This window comes from Cynoglossus semilaevis, chromosome 9, assembly GCF_000523025.1.
Source record: "Cynoglossus semilaevis isolate Cse_v1.0 chromosome 9, Cse_v1.0, whole genome shotgun sequence".
NCBI classification, from domain to species: domain Eukaryota; kingdom Metazoa; phylum Chordata; class Actinopteri; order Pleuronectiformes; family Cynoglossidae; genus Cynoglossus; species Cynoglossus semilaevis.
The window spans coordinates 14,523,000-14,538,442 of NC_024315.1; the positions used below are offsets into that span (position 1 = coordinate 14,523,000).

At 39.6% G+C, this 15,443-nt stretch overlaps 3 protein-coding genes across 7 annotated transcripts in view; 1 reads left to right on the plus strand and 2 right to left on the minus strand.

Annotated features, from left to right (window-relative positions):
* LOC107989022 (nuclear factor interleukin-3-regulated protein) overlaps positions 1 to 6,676 on the minus strand; it is an 8,888-nt gene extending 2,212 nt beyond the window's left edge. Inside the window, exons 1-6 of one of the 5 annotated variants that reach the window (XM_025058304.1) lie at positions 6,607 to 6,676; positions 3,802 to 3,925; positions 3,419 to 3,547; positions 3,172 to 3,269; positions 1,907 to 2,047; positions 6 to 220 (exon numbers count right to left, since the gene is read on the minus strand). The gene's annotated coding sequence lies outside the window, so the exon portion shown is untranslated. Of the gene's footprint in view, positions 1 to 5; positions 221 to 1,906; positions 2,048 to 3,171; positions 3,316 to 3,418; positions 3,548 to 3,801; positions 3,926 to 4,022; positions 5,218 to 6,606 lie in introns of those variants that run through there. The other 4 variants (XM_025058306.1, XM_025058303.1, XM_025058305.1 and 1 more) reach the window with 4 other exon arrangements.
* Positions 6,677 to 7,492: 816 nt separating this feature from the next.
* Positions 7,493 to 13,682, minus strand: klf1 (Kruppel like factor 1 (erythroid)). Its single transcript, XM_025058307.1, has 6 exons — positions 13,545 to 13,682; positions 13,244 to 13,441; positions 11,666 to 11,809; positions 10,116 to 11,003; positions 8,588 to 9,425; positions 7,493 to 8,504 (listed from the first exon to the last, which is right to left on the minus strand). The coding sequence occupies exons 4-6, from the start codon at positions 10,188 to 10,190 to the stop codon at positions 8,329 to 8,331; spliced, it is 1,089 nt and encodes a 362-aa protein (XP_024914075.1). The 5' UTR covers positions 10,191 to 11,003; positions 11,666 to 11,809; positions 13,244 to 13,441; positions 13,545 to 13,682; the 3' UTR covers positions 7,493 to 8,328.
* Positions 11,816 to 14,767, plus strand: c9h22orf23 (chromosome 9 C22orf23 homolog). The gene is made up of 7 exons (XM_008317407.3): positions 11,816 to 12,704; positions 13,228 to 13,327; positions 13,413 to 13,475; positions 13,549 to 13,722; positions 13,879 to 14,004; positions 14,347 to 14,447; positions 14,627 to 14,767. The coding sequence occupies exons 2-7, from the start codon at positions 13,228 to 13,230 to the stop codon at positions 14,702 to 14,704; spliced, it is 642 nt and encodes a 213-aa protein (XP_008315629.1). The 5' UTR covers positions 11,816 to 12,704; the 3' UTR covers positions 14,705 to 14,767.
* The last annotated feature ends 676 nt before the right edge of the window (positions 14,768 to 15,443 follow it).

Consider the following 15,443-nt stretch of genomic DNA (forward strand, 5'->3'; position numbering starts at 1 on the left):
CTTACAATTCAGTCAGCAGGCGGCCATTGTGGACAGGAATAGTTCGTCACTCTGGAGCTGCATGTCTTTGCTCCTCAGAAGCTCAGCATCTCGCTGCTGTTTCCTTCTCCCGATCAGCGGCTGTTTAGTTCAGCCCGGGTCGGATCCTCACCCCGGCTGACCCTCCCTGCCTGCCTCCCTCCTCCTCGTCCTCCTCCTCCTCCTTGTAGCTGACAGCCAGCTGAATAAAGGCAGGGGAGGGAACACAGCAGAGTCAACAGCAACATGTCAACGTTGGTTTTCAGGCTGTCTCTAAATTACAGTAGCGTCCATGTGTCTCTGACCGACCCTGTGTTTAGGGTTTTACGCATAAAATTACACAAAAAGTGAATTTTTCTCAGCAAAACTTTCGCAGGAGAAAGAAATCACATAGAACCAAATTTTGAAGTTGTTCTTGAGGTAACAGTTGTTTCTTGACCTGCTCACTGTACAGATAAATAATAAATAAAGCAAAAGAGTCAAACTTCTGGCCTGAGGGCCTCTTCCAGCCCATAAATTCTCTAAATCTGGCCCGTGACTAGATATTGATAATATTTTATTTTGTCCATGAGATCGGATTAAAATACTTCAGTTAGTCATTTAAGAATGAGACTCAATATTTCAAATGTTGAGCCATGCACACAGGACATCAAGGTGAGGCAAAACAACAGGAAAAATAAAATGATTCACGTGTCACATTATAACATAATGACATAACATGTTCTCAAAATGTACTTCCGACTCTTTCTACATTTTCTTTGACTTTGACATCACCTCACAGACGAATCCATCTGCCTTAGTCAAAAACTCTCTGAACCCAGATTGACTTCTAACTTCAAAGCCTTATTTTTGTCTCATAAACAAACAGCACCAACATAAGTCACTGTTGTGTCATCATGTGACTCGGATGTTTTTAAATGCAGTCAACACTGGAAGGCTGCACGTAAACAAACCTGCTCTGTTCGACTGTTCTCTCTGCTCTGTGGGTGTGGAACGACACTAGAGGCGTCTGAGATGAGAAACGTTTTCAACCAAATCTTCAAGTTCAGTTGCAACAGAGCAAACAACTGCTGCAGAACATTGTTGTTAGGAGTAAAGAGCAAAAACATTGGCCTCACAAGAACGAGAGCCGGAACAAGAGTAGGACTGGGAACAGGAACAGGACGGAAATAAGTAAAGGAAATGAAAACAGGGCGAGAACGAGAATTGCGTTATTGTCACAATTTAGTGACGTTCAGATCCCCATCTGTGCAAAAAGTGAAAACCAAAATGTACATGAAACATTAGAATGGTGGGAAAGTACAAAAGTACTGTCTCACCCTGTAATTATTACACACTCAATGTGTGTAGTAATTACTGACAGGGTGAGACAGTACTTTCATAAAGTACCAATCAACAGAGTGTGTTGTCAGTCTTTGTCATTACTTAACGAGTGTCAAATAAAAACCTCAGCTGCATGTTGGAACGTGGGTTAATGTACAAACTACACTATATAATACTGCACTGTAAATGTACAGGCAGTTGTCCAGAGATAGTGGGCCGTTCAGATACCATCAGATAGTGTGAATGGAAAAGCACGCGAGCGAGCGAGAGAGAGAGAGATGTTATGTAATACTCGGGAAGAGGGTGAAACGAGGCAGAGAGCATGTGAGGACGACGCAGGGATGGAAGTTCAGTCGGGGTGAGGCTGCACAGGGAAAAAAAAGGAACATTGTTCCATGAGCCGTCTGTTGCTACACTGACACTTCCGCATTGCAAATTCTTCCAGACAGAACTTCTCTGTTTCTTTGTCAGAATCATTAGACAGAAGACAACAGTCCTGGTCTTCATTTACGTCCACAACATCCCGCATTCACTTCTCTTCAGTCACAACTGTGTCTGTGCTGACCTGTTACCATGACCTTGACAGATGTATTTGAACATGCCAGCTGTGACATAGTGGTGCATGCGGACGGGAAAATATCCAGGTCAGGGGTGGAATTCCGAGAAAAGGAAACTGTGTCACTGCCCCAGGGTTCAGCTGGAAGAGCTGGTAACAAACGAGAAAAAGAGACATTTTTGGATTTCTGGAAAAACCCCTGCTTATGTATCATCCCCTCATAAATAGGTCCAGGTCTAGGTCTAGGTAGGGATGTCCGATAATATCAGCCAACCGATATTATAGCCCCGATATTAGCATCCATCCATTTTCATCCGCTTATCCGTTACCGGGCAGCAGTCTCCATGACCACCACCCAAATCTCACTGCACCACACCAGCCCCCCGTGAACCTTCTTGCGGGTGGTGAGTCCACTGGAAGGTACCAACAGCCCTAACCGAGATTTGATCTTACCCAGGAGGTGAATCCTGGGTTTCCACAGATGACAATGACAGAGACATTGCCTCTGGGCCAAACCGCCACAGATATTAGCATAATTATTTAATATCTGTAAGAATCGTTATTGTTTTGTCCTCCGATTATGAAAACCCAAATAGTTTTGGGGATAAACTGCTGTATATTAAAGTTAAAATCACTAGATGGCAGCATTGCATCTCATTTAATTAATCTCATACTCATACAGTGGTTTGTATATATCAGTATATTGCCTATTGTATATTGCCTATATCAGTATCAGTTGATATCGGAATCGGAAATTAAATGGTTGGACAATATCAGGATATTGGCAAAACGCTAACATCAGATATCCCTAATCTAAGAAGTTTGTTGTTTCCTGTTCAGATTCATAAACTTTATCAGTTATGGAAAAGTACACAAAAATTATTACTTGTTGTTAATTGTTCTTCACTACATCCCACTACACTACTGCCCCCCAACTCTGAAGCTGCAGAAGAAGATGAAATGAAAACTCCTCATGAGCTACGAATTTTACCGTCCTGTAGCAGTGAAGACGAATTATTAAAACTCCATTTTCAGCAGCTTAGTGAGAAATTTGAGCCAAACTGAGTCAAAATGACATGATGATGTCATAACACGGTTTAAATTAGGGTTCCTCAACCTTAGTGCATCACATGCATAACAAAACACAGTAACGTGTATGAAATATAATATAATTATTACATATATAATATAATTATTATTTCATTTCTGGTATTATTGGATTGTAATTTATACAGAAGAGCAGACAGCAGTAAATATTTAAAAAAATAAAATACCATGCAGGCCACGGTCTGGTATTGGTCCCCGGTCCAGTGGTTGGAGACCCCTGATCTAAACTGACTGAACGCTGCAGTCCACAGGGTCTGGTCACAGCCTGTTAGTATTTTTATGAACGTCATAAATATTGTCACGTTGAGGAGCTGAGATGGTATACACACACACACACACACATCCCCACAACATCAGATAAAGCCATAAACAGTTTGCTTGAGCAACATGCAACAACTTCATAAAATGGCTCACCTTCTATTTCCAGTGTAATTGTAGTCACGTCTTCATAACAGCGAGATAATGGTCAAGGTGTAAAAGATCAGTAGTGATGTAACATCACTGTAACATTCCTCCGTCTTCACAGTCTTGTTAAGGTCTGGCCTGAGGTCAATGGAGAACAAAAAGGTGATTCAGTGATTCTGATGCAATTCTCTCCTTTACCAGGTGGGGCACTACATGGACAAAGAGTGTCACTCCCCTGTGACAAAATAAACCCATTTAAAAAACATGAACCATTCACTTTTTCCTTAAGCAAGTTGATTCAGCGCCACCTCTGGTAAAACTATTGTCGAGCAGTTACGAAATTAAATTTTTTCAACAAGATGCATCACAGTATAATTTTGAGGCCAACTCACCATGTTTTTCTTCATAGGCTTTTAACAACATCTCTGCGAAATTTATGCACACTCCCACCTACTGGATGTTTCTTTTCCACTCTTTAGATTATTGGAGGAGGTGTTGTTGACCATTTCAAAGAAACTAAAAAGAGAAAATACAGATGGAGGGCAGCATCGTGCGCATGAACTCAGCACAGAAAATCACATAAATTAAGAAAGATTATTATTATTTTCTATACCATTATACTTTATCCTGAAGGAAACACATTCTGTGTTTTTTTTTCACAAGCTTTCTGAATGTATGTGTTTGTGATCCTTCATCTGAGTAACAGACTGTGAACACAGTGGCCTTGTTTGACTTTGTGTGTGTGTGTGTGTGTGGCCACTCAAGTTCAACTCAGGAGAACCTCCTCACTCCTTGCTCTGCTCTCCTCAACTCCTCTCTTTGTCTTTCCCTCCCTTCCTCCCTCCCTGGTTAAACACACCATCAGTGGCAACAGCTTCTCAGTGTTCAGATGATGATGGGATGTTGTGTAACAACTAGGATGAGTTTGATTGACCGTTCTTCTCACAAGAGGGAACATAGAGTAATAGACATTAGTTGGACCTTGTGTACTTCGAGCGGGGGTTGGTGGGAGGGGTGGGGGGTCAAGTACATTTGTACCAGAAACCCTTATCTGAGCTGCCACATGCAGGGTTGCCAGTTCGACTGAGATGTTTAAGTTGTGTCTCATACTGTTCTGAGGTAAAAGTGTAGACTCACAGTGTTTACACCACAGTCTGGTCAACAAAGTCACACACACTACTTCACATCGCCAACAACTATGGGTTTCTATCTGGCTGTTACTGTGGTCCAGACTGTGGGCCACATCTTCAACTAAACCCACAGCTGTTCTGACCCACAATAAGCTGAAACTTGAAACTTGAATTGAATACATCACTGGGGGCAGCGGGGCACAAAAAAGACAGGCCGGGATTTGAACCTGCTGCCTCATGGTATCTACTGTATATATGAAACTGTCAGCAGTAAAGTAACCCTGACTTACTTAAAACATTTACGTTCAGTTCGGTCAATTTAATCTCCATTATAATAAAATAAGTCAATGTAACATTTAGCTGCAGATCGCCGATGCAGCAAATGAACTGACTGTGTCACATCATCATCACTGTGAGTAATAGTAGACATGACCACCACTCTGCAAACTCTGTTATCAGTATCCACAAACCAGTGTCCTGAAATGTCCTTTATCCACACAGTAAAACACAAAGATGGGGAGGGGGAGCAGAGAGAGGGAGAGGGAGAAAGATAGAGGAAGACGGAGAAAGGGAGTTGACGGGGGAAGGGAAGGAGAGCGATCGATCTTTTCTGAGAAGAGGAAAACAAGAATAAGGTTAAATTACGTATGTGTCCTCGGCAAACCTTCCATTCCCATCCTGAATAAATATGAATGTGAAAAAAGAAGGAGAAGAAATAAGATGGGGCGAGGAGGAGAGGGATGGGGGGGTCTCTATTATATAACAAAAAACTAGTTATGTCATAAAATCTGCTTTGATCATTAGTGTCACTATTAATAACAATGATTTGATTTAGATTTGAATGAAATTAAGTCCAGCGTCAGACATGTTTTTAGCTGCACATTCTTATCTGACTGGTTTTAACACAAACTGGAAAATAATCTAAATATAAAACGTGAAAGTACTTTTTATAATAATTACTCAGTGGAGTGTGGAGTTAATCTTTGACAGAGAGTTGATGTCAGGCTGTAAAAAGTGTGAGGAAAACAAAAAGATTAGTTATGACGTGAACAGGAAGGAAAAACCTGCTGACTAAAAGTTAGCAAAGAATTATCAGAAAGTCAGACAGAAATATTCAATTGTTACTCAAAAATACCAGAATAGCTCAAACCAATAAAAGACAGAACCAACTGTTATTGTTCGTTCTCCATGATTAAAACTAGCATTGCTGGAAAATAGCTAGTAATATTGACAAAAGTTAGCCAAGGAGTTTAAACGTATTTCAGCCACGTGTACAGCAGAATCACATTTGACCAAAATGATCAAGGTTCAAAGTGACTTCATTACAGCAGAGAGCTGAAAGTTAACCCAGGACAGCCTGAATACAACTATCTATCATTGAAAGATAGCATCTCTTTAAAAAAGAATCAAATAGGACTGAATACAGACCTGAATACAGTACATAACAATTAGTCACACACACAAGAAAAACAAGAATAACACACACAAGAATAAAAGAATAACTATATTGTGTAGCAGTATTTTATAAACCAAGGCAGTGGTTAATAGTTAGACCACATACACAATTAGAAGTTAGCATCTTGAAAACATTTGACCAAAGAATCGCAGTAAAATTGGTTAAAGCTAATCCAAAAATAGCTCAAAGATAACCAAGAAAAAAATGAATATCAAGGCCAATTTTACTTAAAAAAAAGAAAAATTGGTTAAAAATGCATATAAGTTAGCAAAACGGTTTGTCAAAATGTATCAAAAGTTCCTGAAAGTGTTCAAAAATAGTCCATGAATTTACATATTCTAAAATAAATAAATAAATACATGCATGTCTAAACTATAGATAATGGAATCGGAGGTTGTTTTTTTGTTTCGATTGTTTTTTTGTTTTTGTTTTTTTAGGGGGGTGAACACGAGGTCACAGCTCTCTCTCTCTGTCCTCACTTCACCTCTGCATCATAAAACCTCAGTCCCTGCATTGAAACAAACTCAGTGTGCTGACGCAGGGTCTGGTGATTGTCTCACTTTAAACACAGTCTCGGTGGACAACAGACTATCAACGGTCGATGAACGAACCTGCAGAATCAGAATTATCGTCATGCTGCACCAACAGACCGGACCGAACCCCCTCCTCTGTCACCATGGCCTTCTTTAATGTTGGGACATTTCCGTCCAAATGTGGCCAGAGTTGTTTTACGTCATTGCCTGTACCCTGTGATACAGTACTGCCACCCTGTGGCCAGTGATTTACACACGATACAACGCTATACAGTATATGCTACAGGGGTCGAAAGCGTTTTTTCCAGACCAAGGACGAGACTATAGACCAGACTATGGACCAGACCAAGGACCGCACTAAGGACTCAAAATGAATGGAGATTCTGAATTTATACTTTTGAAATTTTGTGCAATTAATACGTTATTCTTTAATTATTATTATTTGTTTTTATTTTTATTTAATTGTTATTATTAGTAGTATTAGTATTAGTATTATTATATATGAAAAGCAATGGAAGTTGAAAATATAGCAGTTGACAAATAATGTTTTTACAGATATGATTCAGTTTTAATGAAAACACCAGATTTACAATTCTTATAAGCACCCCAGTGAGAATTAAACAATAAATTGTACTATAATAAAACTTTTGAATTTGTGTTGTTAGAAAAGATCATGTTCATAAATACACATATCTATCTCATCTCAATCTCATTTTAAGATGAACACAGAAACAAATGAGGAAAAAAAATGTATGAGCGAATATGAAGCTTGTCGAGAGAAAAGAGAGAAAAAATATATATTAAAGATATAAATGTTTAAAGACAGACCTGCACCAGTCTGCCTCACGTGTACATTCAGATGGTTCAAAGTTACAATCAGTGAGGGAGATCACATGATCAGAACAGACATCCCCACATATTGTATGCTACATTAACGTATGTTTGATCTTCGGTCACTGTTTAGTGTTCAGATCTGCTGTCTACAGTGTTCCTATAACACTTTATACATGTAGGAGAACTACATTTTTGTAACTGTTTCTGGTTCACATTTGTTGGATAATGTTTTAATTGACTTTTAGCCACATTCCTGTAGCCAAACTCTTGACTTTTTTAACTCCTGCTGCAGTCTGGACAGACGCTAATGTATTTGAATATAAATCACACTGGATCCTTTGACAATAACCAGAAAGAGTATTTGCATATTTAAGTGTTTCTTCATTTATTTTTTTAAGACTCATGGTCAGCTTTTATGGCCAGAAAAGCTATAATGTTCTGAAGGCGTGTCATACTGGTTGATTTGGACTGTAAAAATAAATATCGGCAGAAATGTTTCCTCAGAACTGCAATTTAACAAGAAAATGATTCAGAAATTACTAGAATGGTTTAGAGATTCACGACCAACATCAGTACTGAGCTACTTCCCCTCAACATCCCCACCGCTCTTTCCTCCAGCTTTTAGTTTTATCTTCGTCTGGGTGTTAATGGCTTTCTGTGTATTTGCTGACACCTACTGGTTTTTTTGTTAACTGTTAAAGATTTCCATCCATCCTGACCACTAGCACAAGAACCGGTAGAGGAACTGGTAAAATACAAAGTGAATACTGACATAACAAATAACATATTGTCTGATTTTATCATTTTTAGATCATTCCTGACCTTCAACAACAAGGTGTTGGTTCTAAGGTCCTATTTAATGGGAAGGGGTCTTTGGAGTGCAGTACCAAATAACAATATTTGCTGCATAAATTTGAGAATGTGTCCAGGTGTGAGTATGTAAGTGTGTGTGTGAGTGTGTGTGCTTTAGTTGTGTCTCTTCATGTGAAGAGCCAGATGGTCAGAGCGGGAAAACGCTCTCTGACACAGCAGACACTCGTAGGGTTTTTGTCCCGTGTGTTTGCGATAGTGTCGCGTCAGCTCATCCGAGCGAGCGAATTTCCAGTTGCAGCCTTCCCAAGGACAGTGGTACGGCTTTTCTCCTGTATAAATAATTACCATAAAATGTTTATACATCTGCACACTCATATTTGTGACAAGTCATAGTTAATACCTGTTATTGTACCTGTGTGGGTCCGGAGGTGAGCCTTGAGGTGCGAGCTCTTAGTGTAGGTCTTGCTGCAGCCTGGATACTCACAGCTGTGGATGGCCGGCCTCTTTTTTCCCGTGGCCCTGCGCCCACGCTTCCCCTCCATTCCAGCAGGGGGCAGCTGAGTCCGAATGAGCACAGGCTGCTGGTAAAGGGGCAGCTGACCATTGATTTGGCTGTTGTCACAGAAAACGTTGGCGTTGTTGTTGAAGTTGGTCATATAGGTGTAGTGTCGGAGGTCAGGGGTCAGAGCCTGAGTTTGGATGAACCTGGAGTCATGGAAGGTCAGCATGGATGGATGTTGCTGCGTGTAGTAGGAGTTGTAGTCCCAGGGCGTGACCTTACTGTGGTTTCCTGTGCTGATTTGTTGAAATCCAAATCGATCAATGGTTGAACTACCAGGAAATGCACTTTGACCTTTTTGGTTGTCATGAAAACCCCACTGGTACAGCTCTTGCTGCACTGGTGTGGTCTGAGCAGGAGGCAGGAGCTCCGACACCAGGAGTCCACTGCTCACCTGCAGACACTCCTCAGCTGAAGGTTCCTTTAACGCACTCGCCTCCAGGTGGTACGATGAGCTGGGCTCCAGCTGTGGGATCCTCTGATCAGTGTTCTCCAGGGAGGGGTTCAAGTCAGATGAAGGGTCGCTCCATTCAGACAGCAGAAACTCAATGTCCCATGATGCTCTGCTGTCATCATTGAGGATCTCTTCTGTCATTTGCTGAGACACCTGCTGCTGCTCACTGCTGCCGCCTGGTGGCAGTTTGGTAGCGAGACCGTCCAGAGGCAGAGAACTGCCCTCAGTCTTCCACGCCTGCACATTATCAAATCAGGTTACAGAAGAGTTACATATTTTTACAAATATAACAAATGCAACATTTGTGCATACAGTATCATGCAGACAGGTGGCCGCCTCTACATGTCATGTCTTAACCAGAGAACTTTACACCATGGGCTGGAAGAAAGCCTCAAAAAACTGCAGAGCAACACCATGATTAACTGACGTTTCTAAACCTGTGGTTCTCAAACCTTTAAAATATCACCACCTCTAAAAACATTTACCTCTCCCAGTAACAATACTTTGAAATATTTTCAAAAGCAAGCGAAGGAAATCTCAAGTTCAGATAAACAACAAAGACAGATAATCAAGCTTTTCGATCGTGTCAGTGAGAGGAAGTCGCCTATAGGCTACGAAACATGAAATATAAAGAGACCACGGATCTTCTCGTCTTACCTGTGAGGTAAACCAAAAAAAAGTTTCCTTCTCTCAGGAGTATAAAATATAAAATTATTTAGTTAAAAAAAATCAGTTATAAAAGGAAACATTAGTTCAGGGCTAAAAAACATTTGTAAAACAAATTTCACTTGATATAATACTGTTAATATCAACTCTCTATACTCTGGGCTATACAAATAAACTTCCTTTAACCAAACCTTCTTCATTCCCGTTCAAAAGTATGCAACTGTGTAACAGGATCCAAACAAGTGAACTGATGGAACTTACCTTCATGCTGTCAGTGGATGGAGTGATGCTGGAGAAGGAGCTGAATGAAGGGAGCACAGCCTGTGTAACAGCCATCTAGGCCTTTGATATGGTCAACAGTTTTTCTGATTTTGTTTTTAAATTCTATATAACTTTTTTAATTTTTCTGTCCTCCCTCAGCTAACAGTCAGTTCCAGTCAGGCCTCACAAACTGCTTCTTCTCGCCACCATTCCTCCCCGATATCTGTCTCTGCCTCCTCGGCTTGTCTATCTCTGTCAGCTGTGAGTCCTCCTTCAAATCTCTCTCTTTCATGAAGCTCTTGACCGTTAAGAAGGTGGAGCGTAGGACAGAACATCTCCACTGGTCGATGGCTCATCTACAATCACCACCACACTTTTCTATCTCACCTCAGAGCCACTCGTTGTCTTCCTCCTCTGTGGTATTTACAGTAAAACCTCAACTCTGAAAAAAGTGGTGGGAACCAGTTTGTGATTGACAGGCAACATGAAATATATTTGTCTGTAATCCAGATGAGTGGTGATGCTAACTGACAGTGTCAACACTGAATGTCTTATAGTCAGTGTACTGAGATACTTGTTACTGTATTTAGATACTTACTGTATTTAGAAATGTTACTGCACTACTACTACTACTACTACTACTACAGCTGCTGAAAAGTTTGTACTGACTTATCTTTAAAGTCTATGACATCCGGCAGTACAAGGATCTCAGAACCCTTTGGGTCAAAGGTCAAAGGTTGTTGAATTGTGGTTAGAATGAACGATGTTTTCAACAGTGAGAAGTACAAGCAAATTCCTACCATCATCGTGTTCCATCGCTGAAGGGTCTGATTGCACCGTAGTTTGCTCTGCAGCAAAACATTGACTCCAACAATACAGAAAATGTCACTAAAAAGCACAAAGAAGAACAAGAGATGTGATAGTGGTGGTGGTCTGGTCTCAATACAGTCTTGACCCTGATGGACTGAGACTGGGATTGGATGTAGGGACAGTAGAAATTAGAGAAGACGACATCCACAGAACATCTGCAGAGTGACCTTCAAGTTGTTTGGAACTAATAACTAAATGAGTTCCTCACAAAACTGGACAAAGAGTGTCATGCTGTTTTGAAGGTAAACAGCTGTCGCTGCAAATATTGACTTGAAGATAAGTTGAATTTCTCTTCATCTCAATTTTTTACTTTAAAAAAAACGACTAACACTTTATCCAAGTCATAGAACAACACTGTTGCATGATGAACATATAAACACATTAATATCAGATCTACAAAAGTCAGGATTAAACAAACTCAAACAGTCAGTCCTGTCTTTAAGTGTATGAAAAGCTGCTCTTAAAGCCAGCACTCCTTTAGAACTCATGTACACGCAGATCTGATGTTGATTGTTTGTCCTGTTAGAGCTCTGACTTCTGAGAAGACCAGTGTGTGGAAAATGATCAAATTCTGGCTGCTGTTTATCTGTTCTGTCGTCCGACTGCTGTCCTTTCACAGATAATGGAGCTGTGACTGCTGCTGATCTCTGATGACCAGCCCAGCACTGATAAAGACTCACAGTGACGATGACACCAGACAACATCCATCGCGTAGACTTCACAACTGCTGCAGGACTCCGTCTAATGACCGGGGTTGTTATTAACGTTCTATAACGCTCACAGACCAGACAGTTGATTCAGAGAAACCCAATTCTTCTTTTTACCTGCGGCATGAAAAACTTGTTAAGTGTTAAGGAACATTTAATGCTCACATGAATATTTAAAAGTATATTTTGATATGATATATGTGTCTCTGATGACAGAATATCTATCAAAATATACACTGTTGAATAAACTTTCTTGGTTGAATGTAACAAGAAAACGGTTTGTTTGTTGTTTTTATCTTAGCTGATGTGTTTAAACTACGTCAAAAATATATTTTTTACGTCATTTATGTTCACATTCCTTTTCGGACATAAATAGACAAAACTGTTTTTATAATCAGGCATAGGAAAGAAAATCGACATAATTACAAGGCATTTGTTTCAGTGTCATCTAGTGGCTAATTGTTGACATAGCAACTTTCTTTTTAGTATGTAAATGTATAATAAATAAATGATTTGATAAATCAATAAATACCCGTTCATTAGTTTATTGTATACTATCGTTTTGACAAGATAAAGAGCGGGCAGCCAATTATAATTCTAAAAATACAGGTCCCCTGGTTTTCCACGATTCCAATAGTTGTTTTTCTTTGTGATTTTAACTACCACGATTATCATCTAATAATTCCGATTTTACTACGTCATAATTATTACTCCTTATCTCATAATTTTGATTTTTCATCTCAAAGTTTCGACACTTTTCTTTTAGATCTTTTATCTAATGTTTCGTCTTATTGTCAAACGTTTGCGACTTGTTTTACGCAATTCTATTGTAGTATCTAACTATTTGTCACTTTTCTGTTACTTATGACTTACTTTAAACGAATAAAGAAATATTTTGAAATTTTAGTTGTGTTGCTATAGTAACAGGACTCAGTTGCGGTGCAGTAGCATCGTCTACTCTACGCGAATTTGGTCACATATAAAGAGCCAGGGCGGTGAAAAGATCAATACTGTAAGTTAAATTTGTGTTATTTAAACTTTATGCATTTGTTCGTCCTACATTTGTGTCGTATTAAAAGGCGCTTACGTTACATTTTGTTTTGTTTGCCTGTTAGCCACCTAGCCGTTATCACGGTATAACAGGTTTCAACACGAGTGAGAACCAGGGTGAAAAACAACTGACGACTGAGTTTCATTTAACTCACTGTAACAATGACCAAACATATACTTTGTATGTTTAAATATTCTGTGGACGTCCTTTTCTCGCCAGAGACGTACACAGATAACTGAAGGGATAGGGGCTCAGCTAGAAAATACGCCCCCTTACGTATCAAATTTAGGCTGGTAATTAGTATCAACATTCCAAATAACATTTGATTGAATTGATAATTAAATATGCAATTCATGATTATTAATTAATAGTTTCAGGATTCAATAATTAATTGAGAATTCAATTTGGCTGTGTTTATCTGATATCACTTAAGCTGGGACATGACGCCCAGAGCGGTTGTGGGTAATGTGTATTAAATGTGCAGATGGAGGCTTCCTCACAGCTCAGAGGTAGTGGAGGAGGAGGTCTGTGGAACCACACCAGAGCTGCTCCGTACAGCAGGGACACCCAGGAAATGTTGAGATGTGAGTTGATGATGCACCTATTCAGCTCTGCAATGTGTCCAAACAACCTACGCCATTTCATTCATGTTGCGTTTCACCCCATCAGTGATGATGCAGGAATCGAGACTCACCAACCTGCAGAGAAGACAGATCAACGACTGTCTGAACAGTACGTGTAAAGCCACAGGGTGTCAGCACACAACACTACTAAAGTTCACACAGTAAAAGTTTTTCTTACACAGATGGCGCAGCGCTGCCTCTGGCCTCTGACCTCAGGTCTCCTCCTCAGGCCCCTCAGTCCAAACCCAGTGAACGTGTCCAGAGAGAGCTGTTGGGAAAACCCCTGAGACGCAGCGCTGAGTCATGTCGCTCAGGAAATAGCTATGTCAGAGAAAAGTTCTGTCCTGGTCCCAAAAGTAGGTTCTTCTGCAGAAAGATCTTTAGACTGGTTAAAAAACCACACATTTACTTATTCAATGTTGTTTCATGATTTAATATTATATTAGCTCACAGTATAGTACCTTAGATACTTTAGTACTTTTATCTGTGTCTCTTCACTACTCCAATACTAGAGGATTTAGAGAAAGAAAAGAGGAGACTTCAAAGCTTGATGGCCACAGGACAAGAAGAGCCAACAGTTTCATCTAACGCAAATGTTCCTGCAAAAGTGACAGAGGAGAAAGATCGGTTCCAGGAGGGTAAGACTGAAGAGCACAGGAACATTTACAGCAACTTCACTGGAACAAAAACAGAAATTTAGTCAACATTTTATTATTTAATATTTTGATTTTCATGTACTGGTTTAACATTATCCGATTCCTGTCTTTAATAATTAAATCACTATTCCCAGCTTCCATTTACTTTTTAATATCATAGAAATATTTAAACTTAAAATGATCATGTTATTAGAGCTCTTTATTGTTAATATTGGTTTATTTTATTAGTGTACTCTATCACGGGTAGTCCATATAATTGACTTTTAAAGAAAAAAAATCATATTTAATTTCACATTAAAATGTTGGTTTGTTTGTTTTCTTTAGTTTTGGATGAGATTGAGGAAAGGCGTCAGTTTCTGGCAGACATGGCTTCTCTGGGTCAAGAGAAGAAGTACATTCACATCATTACCGCTGAAATATCACAGGTATGTTCCGGCGTCTTCCTGTAGGGGTCGCCAGAGTTTATCAAAAGGTTTTATTTGAACTTTTCCCTCATTTCGTCCACGGACTGATAAAAATCATTATAAATATAGCTTGGTTATCACAGAGGACTTCTTTTAATGAGATTCTATTAAGTGCGTGTCTTTTTTCTACTGGTAATCAGAAAATTAGAGAACTGGAGGTTCTGGAAAAGACCTGCCATAAGGACCAAGAGGAAGAAAGAAAAAGAGGAGCAGACTAGAAAACGCCAGACTGACATCACCAGGCTGAGATTTGGAAACCCAGAAACTTCTGCATAGCTGGCTGGCTGGCTGGCAGGCAAATCCCTACAACAGAATATACATTGTTATTTTTTGTACAGATGAAAGACTTCGAGGATGTGAAAGTCATAAACAAACATTTCATATTTGCAGAAATTGAACTAGCGACAGGACCACAGAAGACAAATCTTGTCACATTCTTTTATTTGACTCCACTGTCTCCCATTGTCAGTCTTTGCTGATGTGTTAGGACCAGGGACAGTTCTACAGAAGCCTGTGGTTTCAGGGGAAAAGGAAGACAGGGACCAATACAGTGGAGATGTTGACCTTTGACATTAGAAAACAAAATTAAATGACCCAAAGGAAAAAACAACACTACTTTAACATGAATCATAGCTGAAGAAGCTTCACTCAGTGGTACATTAAATAAATATGACCTGTAAAAAAGGAGTCAGTTTTTAAAATCATTTCTCTGACAAGGACTTTGAACAGTATTATTGGTTATTAACTGGGTTTCTAACAATGTTCCAGGAAGTTCTGTGCACATGATCTAAAGCTGAATGTGAAAAACGTTTGACCTTTTCACACCACGGAGAACTTTCCAACTCACACTTAATACTTTTCCACAAAACTTTCACTTCCTACAACTGACATGTGATTTGAAAATCACTTTGAAAGCGGATATAAAAACTTTACACACCCCTTGGTTTTCTCATGTGA

What these genes read in the sequence shown, in the direction of transcription:
- c9h22orf23 (XM_008317407.3), top strand. Translation starts at nt 13,228, where the DNA reads ATGGAGGCTTCCTCACAGCTCAGAGGTAGTGGAGGAGGAGGTCTGTGG. An exon ending in GATCAACGACTGTCTGAACA is followed by an intron (nt 13,476 to 13,548) that starts GTACGTGTAAAG and finishes TTTCTTACACAG; the next exon opens with ATGGCGCAGCGCTGCCTCTG. An exon ending in GAAAGATCGGTTCCAGGAGG is followed by an intron (nt 14,005 to 14,346) that starts GTAAGACTGAAG and finishes TGTTTTCTTTAG; the next exon opens with TTTTGGATGAGATTGAGGAA.
- klf1 (XM_025058307.1), bottom strand. Translation starts at nt 10,190, where the DNA reads ATGGCTGTTACACAGGCTGTGCTCCCTTCATTCAGCTCCTTCTCCAGC. An exon ending in CATCCACTGACAGCATGAAG is followed by an intron (nt 9,426 to 10,115) that starts GTAAGTTCCATC and finishes GATAATGTGCAG; the next exon opens with GCGTGGAAGACTGAGGGCAG. An exon ending in TCACCTCCGGACCCACACAG is followed by an intron (nt 8,505 to 8,587) that starts GTACAATAACAG and finishes TTATTTATACAG; the next exon opens with GAGAAAAGCCGTACCACTGT.